Genomic DNA, 18,601 nt, shown 5'->3' with positions numbered 1-18,601 from the left:
GTAAGCGAAAAAAAAGAAATGACATCGGAAAGGCAGATGGTGTTCCCCTTAAATCAATAAGATATCGAAATGGAAGAACTAGTTCTCATTCACAAGTCTCTCGTGTGTATTTCCGCCCCAGACAGTTTGATTTTGGGACGATAATATCTTAACTACCTGTGATCGTTGGGCTGGGGCACCCGGAAGCTACCGTCGATCATTGTGTTATCGGATTATTGTCGAAACTATTCACTCCCTCGTCCGCTATTTGATTTCCTCCAATGGATGAAAATCGAAATAATTTAAACATAACGAATACGATTTTTTAGTCGTCATAAGATGAATTCCCGCTGTCTGTGATGATGTTGTATATTGTCATGTCTAGATTAAAAAATAAATTATAATATTTTAGGCGAATTATTATTTCCGATTTTTAATAATTATTTCGACGATTGTTACAGTGGAAAATTCGGCTTCGTCAAAGGCACGATACCTTGCGCACTGCGATGCTATTGTTTTGTCGAAAAGTACCGATTGTTAAAAATGGTAGTTATTGAAGTGGTTCATCACGGGTCTGTCTTTGGTTTGTTTACTAATCGGAAGAGGGATGACCATAGAACATTCTCGAAGGAACTAATTTATTTTCTTTCTCCCTCTCCAGGTGGCTCTCGGCTCTCGAGAGCTTTGTTCCTCAGGTCAGTCTGGCGTAGAACGCTGCATTGAAAAGTCGTGCTAAGTTTGTCTATTTTTTTGTATCATACGCGTTGACTCACCCAGTCTACGAGTACCACTCACATATTAATAAAGGGGACATTAATTAATAGTGATAACGTGTCCAATATTTATTGACCTTCGTCTAACCGTTGTTCTCCTCTACTCATTGATCATAGAAGATAAATCGATAACTTTAACAGTAGTCTGTCGCATATGGTAGCCAGATTATTGAAGTGGTTCGTCGCGGGTCTGCCGTCAATCTAGTCGCCAATCGGAGGCGAGACACTCGTGGAACGCTCTAGAACGAATTTGATTTTCTCCTCTCCCTCTCCGGGTGGCTCTCGATTCTCGAGAGCGTTGTTCCTCGAGCTAGTCTGGCGTCGAACGCCCTGGTATAGAGTCAAGTTAAGTTTTTTCGATTTTTGCAATACCCGTTAACCCACCAAATATACGAGTCGCACTCTATTAATAATAAAGTGTCATTAGAAGCATTAATAACGTGTTCACTGATTATTGACCTTCGTCTCACAGAGTTCTCCTTCTCCTCACTGGTCAAACTGGATCGAAAATTCACGAGATCAATTGAATACATCAACATTTTATTTTTTGGAAATTTATATAATCTACTCAATTCATTCAATTGATAAAAGACATTTTAAACACAACTATTCTAAACATCATTATTCAAACAAGGCAGATCGCGGCGTTTGGAAGTATCTCCTATGATACACGTCTGATATATAATTTAATTTCTCGTAATTACTTAGGATCACCACCATATCACCAGTAAATTTGTCTACATACGGAGGAGAGAATGTCTTCATGACGTCTGAAGGATGAGAAGTTGATCGGTAATAACGAACGTTCCCGGTAGCTCAATTGGAAGAATAACAGAGCGATCCACCTTGACCAGCAAAGCTTTATTCTTGATAATTGTTACAAATTATATCAACTATTGTCATTACCCTTGATAAATGTTAATGAGGAAATGAATGAATGGAAAATCGCTGCACATAAAACTCTCTTTAAGTGAACGGTAAAGACTTGATAGCCTACGGCGAGTTTGACTGATGAACCTTGAAATTCATCAGCCGGTCCTTTATATATCACGTCTGTACCGATTCTCCGTGATTTAGTCTACCAAAATTACCTACGTATAATAATTTAAACTGGGTTTGTAGCAATTGTGAGCACAATATTCAATGTTCATTTGGTTTTATAATCTGATCTGTTCTTGGCGCCAGATATCCAGTCCCTGGGCTGGAATTTTGGGAATCGATGCGGTCGAAACAGTTGATTTTCAAAATTTGGTGGCTCCGCTAATTCAGTCGCATTGACACGTATACAGCGGCCATTTAAACAATGCTGAAACATAATATTATTAATGTCATAATTTCCATTTCATTTCAGATATTGAAAGAACTCGATGTGTGATTCCTAAGATATTTACATTGTTCCATAAGTTCACTATCGACTAAAACAAAATATCGAACAAAATGTTATCGCGAACGTATTTTAATTATCAAAAACTGAGAATCGAGATAATAATTGAAATTACGTTTGGTGCAGCTGACAATTCTAAGTGTTTATGGTCTGCACATCCCATACAATGAGAACTTGCTACCAATGACGGTGGCGGAATCGGTTAAATCCCTCGCCCAGACGACGCGGCTCGTGAGGCGCGGGTTCGAGTCCGGCTTAGGGCGTTCGATTTTTTATCTTTCGAAAACGGTCGAACAAAACTCTAGACATCAATTATCATCAAAAAATATCATTTCCCGATGAAGGTTCGTTGATAGGTGCCGTATCGGCCAAGTTTTTCCCAAGGTTTTTCCAAGGGTTTTCCAAGGTTTTGGTTGGCCTCCAGAGGGAGAAGGAGGGGTTCGAGTCCGGCTTAGGGCATTGGATTTTTAATCTCTGGAAAACCGTCGAATGAAAGTCTAGACATCAATAGTCATCAAGAAATATTATTTCCCGATGAAGGCTCGTTGATGAGTGCCCTATCGGGCAAGGTTTTTCCAAGGTTTCCCCTGGCCCCCAGGAGAGTCTCCACGTGGCGTACATCTCCTGGGGTAAATACGACACGATTGTAGAGGGAGTCAACTCATGATACCGCAAAAATATAATGTAAAAACCCGAGTAGAGAAGACATAGAAAAAGTAGTACGATTTTTTTTAGGAAAAAGGACCAACAGTAACTTTTGCTAATAGTCAACTTTACCATATTCTCGCCACATTTTGACCCCTCAGCCGCTGCCGTATTAGCTTTGCAGAACCCATTCTTCGGATTATAACATTCTAGTCTCGTACAGACGCTCTCGTCATACTGAAATACCAAATGTTATAATATCAAAAGTCGACTTGGGGTTTCAGAATGAAGTGTTAAGAGTGAGAAGACATACTTTGCAAGCTTTGGCGCCATAAACTTTTCCACACTGTTCGTCTAACGTAAGTACCTTCCCCGGCAATATTGTTCGCAACCGAGTATCACGGCGAGGAGAATTGTACAAACATGTGCCATCGGGAGAGCTGGAGAAAAAGGAATAAATATTTAATAGAATGACTTGAGGTGCTTGAGGACAAATGACAGTTACACTCACTTCATGAATTCCCGGAATAGTCTGACAGTGCAGTTGGACCAGTAGAAATTGTTCTCGCCAAGTCGGAGGGAATAAGTCATGATGAATCCTCTATAACTTGGACAGTCTTTAGCATCGGCTACTCCATCGTGTGGAACACCTAATCTTTGGAGGAAGTAAACGCGTTACAAGATTTGAGGTGGTAGAATAAATATGAAGAAAGTAATCCATTTTGTTGATTTTATACAATCACGATCAATTGAATGAAGTTCATAACGCGAATGATGGGGGTTTTTCAACGGAAGTAATTTATATTTCACCGAAACTTCATTTTGATATCTCCTGCTCTAAAAAAATTTTTTTTTATTCTTGGAAAAAACCGCCAGTTGGCAACCCTGACACTGGGTCCGCACAGTCCTGCCCAGGAACCGGAACTGGTATGGGCCGATCCTCGAGAATCCGAGACCATATCGTGGCGCTTCATTCGCTTTAGTCCACATCGTATACGTACTCCATATCATTGTGTTAGTGTCGCACCGAAGCTATATTATTATCTATTGTGTTTCGAATCAAATTGATAGCATATGGATGAAATATTATTAAAATCATAAAAAGTTACGATTGTCAATGCTGACTGAAGGAATAATACACATTTATCATACTTTAGTGCGGCCCAGTGAGATGGCCTTTGGACAATTTGCTGATTTTTTTGTAAATCCTCAAAGCAGAATTTCGAAGAATTTTTGTTCTCCATTACTAGTGACATTAAACGAGTGATATGTACAATTAATTCTTCAGTGTTATAAACAATGAATTATAAAATACATCCGCATAAAATACATCGATTTGAAATAAAATTATTTGAGATTTACACTCACTCAGATGTTTAAAAAAAAAAAGAGTTGCCTCCTAAGCATCACTAAGTGAAGCTTTCGACTATGCTGTACCTCGCAATTGCATACCCGCATTTGTTTTGTCTCATTCATCGGCCTGCTCTTTTTTGCTGCATTAAGTTTCTCCACATAGATACTATTAGTTTGGCTGTGTTGTTTATTTATCCTCGCATCCTCAAGTCAGAACACGAGTGACTCAGATGTTTGCAAAAAAAAAAAAAAAAAAAGTTGCCTCCTAAGCATCACTAAGTGAAGCTTTCGACTATGATGTACCTCGCAATTGCATACCAGCATTTGTTTTGTCTCATTCATCGGCCTCCTCTTTTTTGCTATTTTAGGTTTCTCCACATAGATACTCTCAATAATTTGGCTGTGCTGGTAATTTATCCTCGTATCCTCATGTGAGAACACGAGTGGACCTACATTTTTTTAAGTGGGCACCGAACCACTGGCACTCAGATGTTTAGTAGACATTTTGGATTTACCTTTATCTATTAACTAACACAGCTACTATTCTCCCACTCCTGACACGGAGTAAACCGATCGAAGCACCCCCTATAACTTCCATGTAACTATTGCCTGGCACATACTTTGGGTGGGCACATTTCGGACAATGGCTAGTTCGACCTCCTGGTCTGTATTCTTCATGATTCTCCACAGTAATTTTCTGAGTGAACGCGCGGTGTGCCCAAGCGGTCACCCATCCAAGTACTAACCCAGCAAAACGCTGCTTATCCCCCATATCCGCCGACCTCTTGCCCCCCCACCCCCGTTCAACCGTAACAGTCAATCCGAACCTGTAAATGATTAACAAGTAAAAAAATATCTTACAAATGCCCCACTTCATGAGCAGTAGGAATTATCCCACTGTAGCCTCCGTTATCCTCAACAAGGCCAACTGCTTCTGTATTTCTATCGATGGCACTTCGATTACAGGCACCAGCTTCGTATGCGTAACCTTCAAATGATTCACTTCCATTAGTTTATTGCTTATTACTAGAGTATCGATTTTTTTATTGGAATAAGCTTTCAATTTACCTAATGTTGTTGTATCACAGTAAGACGAGTCGATCATATTGCATATATCCAGACTAAAAATACAATTAAATGAGTCAAGAATAACGATGAAATGTTTAGTAGTAAAGAATTGAATTGATAATTAACTGAGTCATCGCCATTGCTAAATCGTATTTCGAAAATGGAAACCGCTTCTCTTCGTAGAAATATTTGCTCATTTGCTGAAGGGCCCGATCACCGTCTACTTCAGTTTCTTCTCTTTTGTTATTATCGTAGAATGGGGTCCCACCGTTTTTCTAGAATTATTTAAAAAATATTATTTCCTTCTTTCCTGTGAAGTTTTCTTTTTACAAAATATGCATAAACATCGAGAGAAAAATATAATTTTGCCAATCAGATTTTTTTTAGAGAAACCAATGCCAAAGATTACCATTGGCACAATCCGCTTTAAATTCTTGTAATGAGAATATTCAATTGACAAAATTATAATTTTGTGTTAGTGGAATACACGGTTATTACATACGTCCCTTACATAATAAAAAATATGGCATTGACTTCCTGATACCCCAATTGGTACAAAAAACGTGGGCTCTAATACGACTGAAATTTCTCGATCCAGATTTGATGCAAATTTTTAGGTTTCTATTACTTGACAAGTCCTAAATGAATTATTTTTCTGATGACTGTGTCCCCAGTACACCCTATCACGTCAAAATACAAAAATAATTCATACACAATTGACGTCAGTCAAAAAAACCTCAATAAAAATAACTTCCGACAAATAAATTTAAAATCAAACAAATGCTCAGAAGTGAAGCCAAAGGAAAATGTCTTGTGAATTATCAAAGATTTTGAAAAAAAAGAGTTGGACATAAGAGCATTCTTTACCGACCAAAATTATTGTGCAAAAAAGCGATAACAGAACACAAAAAACACTGATTTTCGGTATATTAACATAATTGTGGGAGAAGTTTAACAAAGAAGTTGAACACAAAAGTGATCGTTCTATATTACTAAGTGAAAAAGGGCAATGGAAAGAGCTTGAAAATAAAAGTAATTTTTGTATATTAACCTTGTTAAATAAAAAAGTATTAATAATAGTATTAACCAAATTAAAACATCCAAAACACTAGTTACATCATCAGAATTTATTTTCAATGAAGTTATTTCTGTATGAAGTCATTAAAAGATTATTTTTGTCACAAGATATTTATGATGAAGTTTAAATGACCAAGTTATTCTGACGAAGTCGTTAGTGCTAAAAATATTTAGACAACATCCCCTATTTTTGAGTTTGCTCATTTTAATAGAAGTTTGATGAAGTTGCTATTCATTATTTCGAGCCGCTGTAATTTTATCAAGAGTATTCGCCTACTTTTGTGTTTATTTATTTTAATGAAAGATTAATGAACTTGGTATTCATTATTTTGAGTCCCTGTAATTCTATCAATAGTATTCACCTACTTTTGAGTTTATTTATTTTAATGAAAATTTAATGAAGTTGCTATTCATTATTTTGAGTCTCTGTAATTTTATCAAGAGTATTCACTTACTTTTGAGTTTATTTATTTTAATAAAAGTTTAATGAACTTGGTATTCATTATTTTGAGTTACTGTAATTCTGTCAAGAGTATTCACCTACTTTTGAGTTTATTCATTTTAATAAAAGTTTAATGAACTTGGTATTCATCATTTTGAGTCACTGTAATTCTATCAATAGTATTCACCTACTTTTAGGTTTATTTATTTTAATGAAAATTTAATGAAGTTGCTATTCATTATTTTGAGTCTCTGTAATTTTATCAAGAGTATTCACTTACTTTTGAGTTTATTTATTTTAATGAAAGTTTAATGAACTTGGTATTCAATATTTTGACTCTCTGTAATTCTGTCAATAGTATTCATCTCTCATTCGTCAGGTTGGGATACGAGTTACTCACAGTTGAAATAATGATTCCAGCGATGTTCAATCGAATTCTGGGTTCACTCATCGTTCTGTATCGAAGATCGACAGCATTCCAGAAGCTCAACAGATACAGCACAGCCCTTTTGAAATTCTGGTTCTGCGTTCTGTCGAAGAAAAACGTACATTACTCCGCCCTTCACTTTCATTTTCATCAGACAATGCGCATCAATTAATCTCGTTTAATTACTGGTAAAGAGAGTAATCCATAATGACCAAGATCTCGGGGGTAATCACATCAGGAGCTGCCTCCAATGATCTTCCTCTTCGTGTACGTTCTTGATGAACTCGATCACGTCTCACTAACTCTGAGGATGAAAAAATCATATTTTTTGCAAATTGTTTAGGAATTTTCCTAATGAGTTATTCTCGGTAAATTTAATTAGCTCTTACTCATTCCCTGGCGAACCTCATCGTGAGATGGATGAGGTTTTTTGAAGACAATATGATGATGAGTTTGGTCGAAGGCATTACTCGTTTCGTTGATGCTCCGCTTGTCTCGAAGGAGATTTTTAAGATGGTGGGGTAGTGGTTCGATAAACAAATCATTCAGAATGTTGCCGACCATTTCTACTGAACCATCAATCAAATCAGTCAGAATTAGTGCTGAACTGGTGAGCACATCTTGATAGGATACGCCGATTCCTTCGTAAGGCTTCAAAATCAGACAAAAACATGAGCATATCTTGTACCATTTTGCAGAGAATTTTGCTTAAGGGGTTAATTAATTCATCTAATGAGGAATATTCCCCCTTCCTTTCCTCCCCCCCCCCTACGGAACTGTTAAAATTACTATTTTGACTAAGTGAGAATTCTCATGATTTAGATAGTATTTTGATGAATGAAGATAATGAGGCCCAAGATTTATCAAATTTGAGGGAACATATGACAGACTAGTTATGCGACTCGCTTTCCCCCGCGAGGAGTAAAGAATACCAGAATTTTAGAAGATTAGACGAAATTTATTCGAATGTTTCTGATATGGTGTGAAATAAGATTAAAATTGATTAATTCTCCGTCTGATTTGGGAAAGTCGAAAAGGCCTAAGGGCTTTTTAAATTCCGTCGAAATTTCTTCAGACGTTCCAGAATTACCGGAGAACTACTAAGAATATTATAAAAATCGTAAAATTATAGAATAAATTCTAGAAATTTTAAAAAATTCCTAGAATTATGGAAAAAATTCTAGAAATTTTAGAACATTCGTAGAATTATCGGAAAAATTCCAAGAATTTTAGAAAAATGCCAAGTTCTGTGGAATTCGTTGACAATTTCCGGATTCTATAAACGTTTTGAAATGTTGGTGAGAGCGTCGTATTTCTTCAATTTTGGCGAACGTTAAAAAAGGAACATTTTTTGTAATTTTTACAAAATTCTCTCAAAACCTGGAAATATTCTCTACTTCCATGAAATCTCGATAAACATATTTTGAAATCCTTCAGAACAGGCGAAATTCGTATTGGAAGCCCTGGAATTTTATTCACAGAACTCCCAAATGTTCTATAAATTCAGACTTTAAATAATTTAGTTAAAGCATAAACCGAAATAGATTCGATACATTTAAAATTTTCGTACCTGTTCCTAGGTAATTTCAAGGGTCACAAATAAGTAATTTTATAGTGTAGTTACGATGGAACATCGGGAAAAAGATTAATTTTTTTTTTGACACTCACATTACGAACTTTCGTATACCTCAAACCTCGAGGTTGTTGTTTGTCTGGTACTACTGTAAAAACGGGCGTGTGAGGTCCATACAAAATACCTTCGGTTGGTTTCAAGTAGAGTTTTATGTTTCTATTGAATGCCTTCATCTTCACCACTTGTTCTTCGTCTGCACGTCGCTTGTGTAGCGTATGCAACACAGGAACAACCTCATAAGCAGGGACTGCAATCATAACATATGTTTTCTGTTCATATACTCTAACAGAAATCAGTTAAGTCAGTTATTTACAACAAATCTGGGTTTAAATCACCCGCGTGTGCTCAGCAGAAACGTTACAATAATTCGGAAAACTATCTTATGTATTCGATTGTACATCGTTAGTACATGATTGTACTAGATTTTTTTTTGTTTGTACATTCACTCATTATTAGGTGTGTGAATAAGTCTTTCCCGTTTTTTGTAAGAGATGCCGCCACCAATACTGTGCGAGTATTCAATGGTTACATATGTCATAATCAAAGCTTATTCATCTGTCAACAATTCCACACTAACACATTAGTTGAAATTTTTTGGCATCATAAATTTTTGATATCGTGAAAATGTCGAAATTTGAGCCGAGTCGACGTCATTTGCGGGAAGTTTCACTTTATTGGTTCAATTTGAAGAAATCTGCTGCGGAGGCGCATCGATTGCTTCAGGAAGCTTATGGAGAAGGTTGTGTCGATGATTCAAGTGTTCGCGGATGGTTTCGACGCTTCAAAAGTGGTGATTTCGACATGGAAGACAAGAAGCGTTCCGGGCGGCCGCAAATCTTTGAAGATCAAAAATTGGCGACTTTGCTTGATGAAGATTCGTGTCAAACGCAAGAAGACGATGGCCAATACTTTCAATAATTCATTTGTAACCATTTTTTCACGATAAAGGCTCAAAATTTGAAAAAAACGGGAAAGACTTATTCACACTCCTAATAATTATAAATAATTATCCTATTTTTGGACTGATGCTGGCGGAATAAAATGAAAAATTGCTCAATGGGTTCAATAAATGGTCAATTCGATAGGAAATTGTTTGTACATCATGAATTACACATTTTTATGTCTTGTACATTCCTTATTAATTGATTAAATAACAAATTAATAATTCTTCCTTCCCCACCCTCCCACACGACAGCTGTTATCGTTCCTGTGTTGTGCGCGGTTATATATACTTCATCTTATTATTTTCTACCTCAATAAAAAAGTTAAAATTGAACACTACGACATCTGATAAACCGTCAATTGTCTCAATTAAACAGATTTCAAACATGATAATAAATCATTATATTGAGGATATTGGAAATATGATGATAACATTCATGCGACAGAATTTATGATTAGTACAAATGTATTACGGGGATGTGTGTGATTGATTAAAGTGATTAATTATGAGATAATTATTTTTAAAGCAACTTCGGAAATCCGACTGTGAATCCGAAGATCACAATGCAGGAACCATAGTATCAGTATGATATTACAGATTGATATCGTTTGATTGTTGTCTGCGACTAATGACAAGGCCACCACGAAACCCGATTCGACAAACGTCTCAACTTTATCTCCATTCTATCAGTGACCAATAGATAAGAAACTAATTAACCATTGAAAAGGCATTCCTTAATAAGTTGGATCTTCACGTACGCTGATTCCACTACTATTCATTGATGAAATAAGACACGCCCTTTTCGGATTTTTTTCTACCCTTATGTCACTTTACGATGTGAGGGAAAGTTAGACTCTCAGATTGAGTAACTAGAAAGTCTCTTCAAAATATGCTTCACGTGGGCAATTTTTATTTCTACTTTTATTGATTTTTTATTCCGTCGTTTTTTTGAGAGAAAAATTGTCGTTCAGTAAAATTTACTGGATCAGGTAAGGAAAAACGCCCCCCCTCGTGAGTCCACGGATAAGGATTAGGAAATGTAAAATTTTATTTCTGTCACTGCTGCTACGTTCACCCCGTGTCGAAAAGTGCCTTTTCGTTACTTGTAAACAAAACGTCTAAACTTGTAAATGAAAAATGTCACAGTTCACCACTCCCTTAACGTAATATCACTAACAAAAACTGTAGTTCGGATACACGTACGACGGGGTATTTTAACTCCTGTGATTGGTAGCCCTTGGGTTCGGGAGCACGTCTAAATATCCGGTCGAAAATATCCAGTCCAAAATATCCAGTTAAAAATATCCAATTCGAAAATATCCGATTGTAAAAAACCCAATAGCAAATATATCCGCGAACATTGGATCTGTTTGTAGATCCAAGAAGGTGGATTGGAGTTCAAAATAAATTTGTCTAATTTTTGTATTGGATTTGATAGCATTTGGATAATTGTGTTTTGGATATTATTGTTTTGGACATTTTTCATTGGAGATTTTTGTTTGGGTATTTTCGACTGGATATTTAGACATGGAACCCTTGGGTTCACCTCGGGCGGCCAACTTCACACTTGTTACCACTCCGTCGTACTTGTATCGAAATTTACTGTTTCAACTTGTTGGAAAATTATAACACAGGTCTTCTGTTTATCTTCAAAAATCACTCGACAAAGTTTATGATCCGTTGTGCTTTGAGCTTGAGAGGATTTTAATCCTTACCACATGTGGTAATAAACGTTCTCTTGTTTTTTCCCTTAGTAAAGGTTTTTCATTTAGTAAGAAGTTAGTCTCTGGACACCGGTCGTCTAGGTTAGTCGTGCCTTCCTCGTGCCAATAATGAAGACTTCAAGTTAAAGTAATTGATTGTGTTGTTACATTTATTTATCTACTTTTACCCACATCCCAATACAACTCATGATTTTTATTGAACGAAAGCTTCGCCCTTACGTTTCTTTATTGATACTTTATTCATTCTTCAGTCGAAATTCCTCTGGATATAGTTCCTAAAAGTTTACTTGCAATCATACAAATGTTTAACCCTCATCTTATCTTCTAACGTACCTGCATGCCGCGGGACACGGAAGATCCTTTGAATTTCGTCTTCCGTCATGAGGTCATGGATCTGAAAATTTCAATTCCGATGATTTTAGACCCCGTACTGAAGTGTGTAGTTGTGTGATAATGTTTATGTGACTACATGTCTTCTGTGAAGTTCTCTATTCTACCGCAATTGATTGGCCCAACCTAGATTGTACACTCACCCCAACCTGACAATTTTCGTCACCTTCTCGGGAAAACCCGGATCGTCTTATGGTGGATTATGGTATTAAATAAGCCAACACATTTATTAATTTTTAGAAATGATTTTAATTTCAATAACTCTAAGACTTGAACAGACAGAAGGCACTTCACACTACGAATATCTACAAGAGACTGACAAATTACAAATTAGACTCAGTTGCCCTGAAGAGGGTAATATAATTTTCACCCCCTGGAATATTTGCTTTTCCTTTTTATGAGTCCGTCTGGTCAAGAGATGTATTTGAAAATATCCAAATGTGATAAAAATTAAAGAAGAACTGTGAACATTTACCTTGATTTTACAACCAAGGGAAATTCTGAATAATATGGAATAATATAAACCATCAAAAGCTTGAATTTATGAGAATTGAGAATCTGGAATCTGACTCCTAGCGAAGTCTTGAACACCTCCAATAATGGACTTAAAAAAAAAAAAAAAAAAAAGCATTATTCTCAAAATTGTCAATTGTCAACACTATTTCTCTCATCGCTGCGGAAAACCCAATCACCTTTTCTTTTGCTTCTTGTTACAACAATTGCTATACAATAAAATGTAAATATTTGTAAATACTTGGCTGAAGGCCCTCCGGCGATGGCCAGCTGCAAGTTCTTGCAAGAACTTGCAATGAATTCCGTTAAATAATAAATAATATAAACCATCATCACTTAAATGAAAATAATAAAATTTGGAAAGAGTGAATTTTGTACCCAGGGAAATCCCCGAAAACCAACATCTTATTTCTCCAAAAATCTCACCGGCTTTACGCTATATTCCTCTACATATACACTCAGTCATCATATTTGGCTTCATCTATATCCCCTACCGTGAATTGCAGTCATCTGAAGCTGTTATTGATCTACGAAGACCAACACTGAGAAATATCATCAAAACATTTGGGAATGATCCCTTAAGGTTGATGTATCGAGAACGGAAGTGACAAAATTTTTCGACACTACAATCCAGGACTTCTCACGCACACATGAGTAGATTGTGAGAGACCTAGCACTTGAGGTCCATTTAAGTGATTTCAAGAAAACTTAAAAAATGTCAAGTAGATTAAGACACAAGGAATGATGTACAACGGGCCCTGGGCCCGATACGACTGGTGTCGTGCAACCTTTTGCGGAACATAATGGAATGACTGGGTTTCGAACCCTCGCCGTTGAGAGCGATTCGGATTACTAAAAGTTGAATTAAACCAATTCGGCCACGACTGTCAGCCGGTATTGCTGGTGTGTTAGGGAGTTGATATTGGATTATGGGTAAAAAAAAAGATGGCGTCGGCGGTCTGGTGAAGATGTGAGAATGAGGTGAATGAAGAGAAGTGTCTTTGGTCGTTTGAAGATTAACGATATTTTGTTCCTTTCTATATTAATAAAAAATTACGTTCATTGGAATAAATGAAGAGCTCGTTATTTGAAAATGTTAGAAGGAAAACAGGATAAAAACATACCGGTAACAGGTGACTACCCTACCGACAGCCTCTCGCGCGTCGGACCCTCAAATTGTGGAAAATTCGTAGTCGCTGGGATTCGAATTAAAAATCTTCCGCATCATAGGGTAGCGTCAAAGACGATTGACTGAAGTAGAGGGTCAGTTCTGAGGGTTTGAGTGACGCCAGCGGAATCGTAGTACCTCACCCCGGAAGAGGCAGAGCGCCACACGCAATGCCGAAGTGTCTGCCCTTTAGCCGACTCAACAATTCCTCAGTTACTCAGTAGCAGTCCCGCTGTCAGAGGAACTAGTAAAAATGGAGATCTAGTCCTCTGTGTCACCGAAATATTTTTTTCGTTCCTGAGGCGCAGAAAGCGCTTCCTACCCGACTGGTTTGAGGACGATAGGTTAAATATTATAAGACCGGACTCCACCGAGATACATTACACTTCCTAGAAGTATAGGTGCTTACCTACCCTCGCTAGACGTGATCTACTATGCCTCTAACAGAAACTGTCGTAACTTCGGAGTCACATGACAGTTGTACGTTATTCATTTTTTAGTATTTCGGTTAAGATCCCCCCCCCCCCTTCCACAGATCTTCGTAACGAAAAATAGATTATCACATGAGGACGATAGGCGGAGGATTGTGAGGAGTGTGAAGTTTGCAGCTCGAGTCTATTCCTCGGCTCGCCGGAGACGAACCGTAGTTCAACTTACCACGCCATAATCTACTATTTTCCCTTGAAATTAGATAACAATAGAATGAGCAAGAAAGAGGATGCTTCATTCAAAATTATGGAGATTGGAAAGGCGACACTCCGAACCCGACTACCAGGTTCAGTTCTACCATAATTTTTTCAAATTTTTGATAGAATAATCGAATGATTTCTTGATTCGCAGTTTCAAAGAAACTCTGAAAATGAGGATTTTGTGTAGTAAGATAGGGATTAAGAATTATTTGCAATTAAAAACGAGCAGACATCCCATCATTGCGTGTGGCGCCCTGCACCTTCTCGGGTGAGGTACTACGATACCACTGGGGTCACTCAAACCCCCAGAACTGAGCCTCTACTTCAGTCAATCCTCTTTGGGTAGCGCCTAGCGGCTTCGGCCAACGACATCAGTACTACATTAGTTATGTTGGAAGAAGAGATCAGGGTCAACGTCTTGTCAATTTGATATCGAATACCTCATATATCATTAACGGTCATTAACACTGCAGAGGACTGAATTACTGATAGGAAACACTGACAAATGCTAAGTCCCCGGAAATTTTGTACTAACGGATATGCATATGTTGACGTCGAGTAGAGAATTTTGGAATAATTAAATCGAATCCATTTGAAAGTTATTGGTGGTACGTTTTTTCAGTGACAATGACCTATCGTGTCAATTAATCTATTCAGTTAATCTACGACATCTGTCAACGGTACTTTAATGGGTATAATCATAACAAATTTGAACTTTCTCTGTCTACTTTTTCTGGTGTTATCAGGTCGACAATGACTTTATCAACAAAAAAAGAAAAATCTCAATCATTACTCGATTATCGGTCATCAAGTTATAATTGATCGCATGGATTTCATTAAAAGGACTTTTTACGTCACAAAAATTGAATTCGGTCGTGTAGTTGATGAGATATTCAAACCAAAAATGACGTTTATTGTATTGCAAATATTGCAAATGACATTATGCATCGAAAAAATGTGCAATATATAGGTATGTAAATATAAAGAAACAGTTTAAATGAACCGTCTTAACTATTGATCATCAAAGTCAATGAAACTGGCTTTGAGTTAGTTCCGGCGAGTTTGTGACGGAGATAATAATTAAAAACAATTCGTGTAATCGGAAAATTATGGTCAGAGTTCAACTTTTGTGATAAATAATTAAAGTCTGTGTCATTAATGTGATGAGAGTCGTTATCGAACAGGACTTCCTTAAAAGATTAAATATTCTTCAATCGAGTAAATGGAGTAATAATTATGTAGAGTAATTATTCAATCTCGTTAGAGCTATCTGTCGTAATTATTAATAATTAATAAATAATAGTAGTCGGGAATTCTACATTTGCTTTTCTGCACTTCATTTTTTAAGTCATGTAAAAGGAGTATAGGGAATCCTTCATATCAGTGTCCGCCCAAAAGTCCTTCGAAAAAAATTCCTTAAAAACCATATTTCGGTCAAAACTCCCTGCAAACATTGAACTTTGAATGAAATTTCGGAAGACAATTCTATCAGTGGGATATTTATTTATAATTGAAACTGAAATTGATATTTATATTAATGACGCATTGAGTACGAAATTTTTCATTTATTTGTTTCATTATCGTTTGCGGTTATTTTAATTATCAATCTATCGTTATTTTATGATTCAGATCCCTATTCATTTCCGATATCAAACCTATCATTCGTAAAAACATTATTCTGCATCTCATGAAAATATATTTGCGTTAGATTCTGCTATGAGATAACATTATTTTTGAAAATTTATTTCTAAAATATTTTTTTCCTCTGGAATTAAAAAAAAAAATCTTCTTCCCCCCAAACAATTTTTGTCGGAACATCTTTTTCATGAAATTTAGTCGCGGAAATTTGTCATTGAAAATTCGGGATCTCGTGGAGAAACCAAATAGAATAGTCAATTTCTGTTCCATATTTCCCCGAAAATGAACAGAAAACAAGGAAATTGCTGTCAATGCATTTTTGAATTCGGGGAACAGTGACACCGAAGCCCATTTAAGACAAAAAATCAGGAAATTTACGATTTCATTGAAAAATCAAGGAAATTGATCTCCAATATTCATATTAGAGTATATATTTAAATAAATTGCGAAATTCTCATTTTCGTACCGCTTCAAATTCGCAAATTTTACTGAAGAATAACTTATACCGAAGATTTCATGATTTTCAAATGTGTAAAAAGCATTTGATGCCACTGGATTGGTAATTCCCAGTGAACTATCCCGATATTAATAAAAAGTTTTTATTAGTATTGTTCATCATATTAACAAAATGAGCCATGTTCCTACTCCGAATCTATTGCGTTTTCGTTTCTCTCCCATGTCTCTTTCCGTCCGACTGCCTCACCACGCGCGCCATCCCCTCCCCTTTCCTGTCGCTTTTTCGTTACATACGATATTGGAATTACAGCCCAACGTGCGCAAAGAAGTTTCACTTCAAAAAAAAAGATGGCTATGACTGAACCTAGTGAAATGTCTGATAAAGTTTATTAATTCTGTCTTATTACCTCAACAGTTAGACTGGATGCAAATGTACACAGCAGTATTAGACTCGTTATCATCTTTTTGATGATGTAGAACACTTGAAAAATAATCAGATAAATAATTAACTTATTGCTCCGGGAAATGCTGTTTTACCCAATTCGTTGTTCCTCGCCCCGATGCTGTTCACCAATTCACTAATTCTGATTATGAAAGTGCGTCTATTACTGAAGACGAACCGTCAAGTTGTGTCTCCCATGATTAGCTCACCTAATTTGTAATGTTCCGTGCGATTTACTCCCTCTTGTAAATCCGTAGATAAGCTCTTGTAGACACATTATGTATTTTAGGAGGATTAGTGGATATGAAATTGCACATTGGATTAATTGCGTGCCGTCTTTGATGAAGTGTAAATATAATATTTGCAATACTTTCAGATTGGACCATCATTACCGAAAGCGTTGAAAATTTGTATTTGCAAAATACCGACAATGACTGTCTAATATATTTTGCATTTGATATTTATGTTGTCAGGGTCAAACATTATTTAACAAGTCGTATGAATTTTGCAATAATTTTTTTATGACGAAGAATGCTCTGGGGAAATTCTGAAGGTTCCACGAAAAAAGAAGAGCACAGTCGGGAAAATAATCTAATGCTGACATTGGAAATTGTTTGAACTGATATTTGAAATTTTGTCCCCATTTCGATCACAAGGTCATAAAAATCGGTCCAATTTTTATCGAGTCGATGTCGATGTCGAGTGTAATAGAATTTTGCGTAGTCGGTGGAGGAGGATTTTTTCCAATATTTATGCAGAAAGTTTCTTGAAAAAATTGTAGTTGTACTGATTTTTAATGATGAAAATTTTCTAGGAGAATTTCTGTATAAATATTAGAAAAAAAATAAACCTTTGAATTGGACTTGATTTTTTCTAACACTTAAAATTGTATAAAATAATAATTGGAGTAAACTGATTTTTTTCTAGATTTATACATAAATGATTTGGAACAATCCATCATTTGCATTGGAATGGATTTTTCCCAACATTTATACATAAAATAATATTTATAAAAATTCAAAATTAGGATTGGAATGCATTTTTCCAACATTTATACATAAAACAACATTTGGAAAAATTCCAATTTTGATTAGAATGGATTATTGCCAACATTTATACCGAAATTTTTCTAGAAAATTTCTCTGTGTGCAAAAACATTCCAATTTACCCTCCACGAAATATAAAAGTAAGCACACAATAAAATCTTACACCTTAAACTCTTCCTTTTACAATCCAATTATGAATGATAGATTCATCAAATGTCTGACCGCGGAGACATTTGGTAAGCAGCTGTCATAATAGAAGTTTGATTAATGACTTGATCATTATTATTTTTACAGCCTTGTTCTGGGACCTCACTTCGAACATTGACTTATGTATAGGCCGGGGCAAATAGGGCGCAATGTCAGTTGCGAGCCAACAATCCGTAAATTCCACGATATACCCGGTCCCCACGACGAATTCTACAAAATCATAAGAGAATTTTTGTGGGACAATCGTGTCAGTTGAAACTCTACCTGCGTCGGTGGCCGAAGCGGTTAGACACTAGCCTAGAGCGCAGAAGGTTGTGAGTTCAAATCCCAGCGGCTGCGACATTTTCACAAGCTCAAGCAAAGAGGATAGACCAAAGTAGAGGCTCAGTTCTGGGGGTTTGACTGACGCCAGTTTCTCCACGTTACCGACACGATTTCACCCCCGAGGAGACGGGGCGCCACGAGTCCTACTGGGGTATCTGCATATCGGCCAAGCGGGGGGGGCTCCGTTCGTACTTGTTCAACTGTACAAATGATCAACTGTACACAGAATTTTCAAACGGTGAGAGCACCGTTTGAAAATTCTAAAATTCTAAAAAGCTAG

General features: G+C 36.5%; 1 protein-coding gene across 2 annotated transcripts; it reads right to left on the bottom strand.

Annotated features, from left to right (window-relative positions):
* Positions 1 to 1,592: 1,592 nt before the first annotated feature.
* LOC135169569 (A disintegrin and metalloproteinase with thrombospondin motifs like) lies at positions 1,593 to 16,944 on the bottom strand. 2 transcript variants are annotated; one of them, XM_064134662.1, is made up of 13 exons: positions 16,710 to 16,944; positions 11,782 to 11,842; positions 8,817 to 9,028; positions 7,538 to 7,799; positions 7,335 to 7,452; positions 7,122 to 7,251; positions 5,329 to 5,477; positions 5,203 to 5,255; positions 4,996 to 5,122; positions 3,293 to 3,436; positions 3,095 to 3,221; positions 2,914 to 3,018; positions 1,593 to 2,058 (listed from the first exon to the last, which is right to left on the bottom strand). In XM_064134662.1, the coding sequence occupies exons 1-13, from the start codon at positions 16,761 to 16,763 to the stop codon at positions 1,900 to 1,902; spliced, it is 1,701 nt and encodes a 566-aa protein (XP_063990732.1). In that variant the 5' UTR covers positions 16,764 to 16,944; the 3' UTR covers positions 1,593 to 1,899. The 2 variants fall into 2 exon arrangements, with proteins under 2 accessions (XP_063990732.1, XP_063990733.1); XM_064134663.1 differs by lacking the exon at positions 16,710 to 16,944 and adding an exon at positions 11,982 to 12,101.
* Positions 16,945 to 18,601: the final 1,657 nt, after the last annotated feature.

The sequence above is a fragment of the Diachasmimorpha longicaudata genome, chromosome 15 (assembly GCF_034640455.1).
Source record: "Diachasmimorpha longicaudata isolate KC_UGA_2023 chromosome 15, iyDiaLong2, whole genome shotgun sequence".
Taxonomy (NCBI): domain Eukaryota; kingdom Metazoa; phylum Arthropoda; class Insecta; order Hymenoptera; family Braconidae; genus Diachasmimorpha; species Diachasmimorpha longicaudata.
This window is presented reverse-complemented; position numbering and strand designations above follow the sequence as displayed.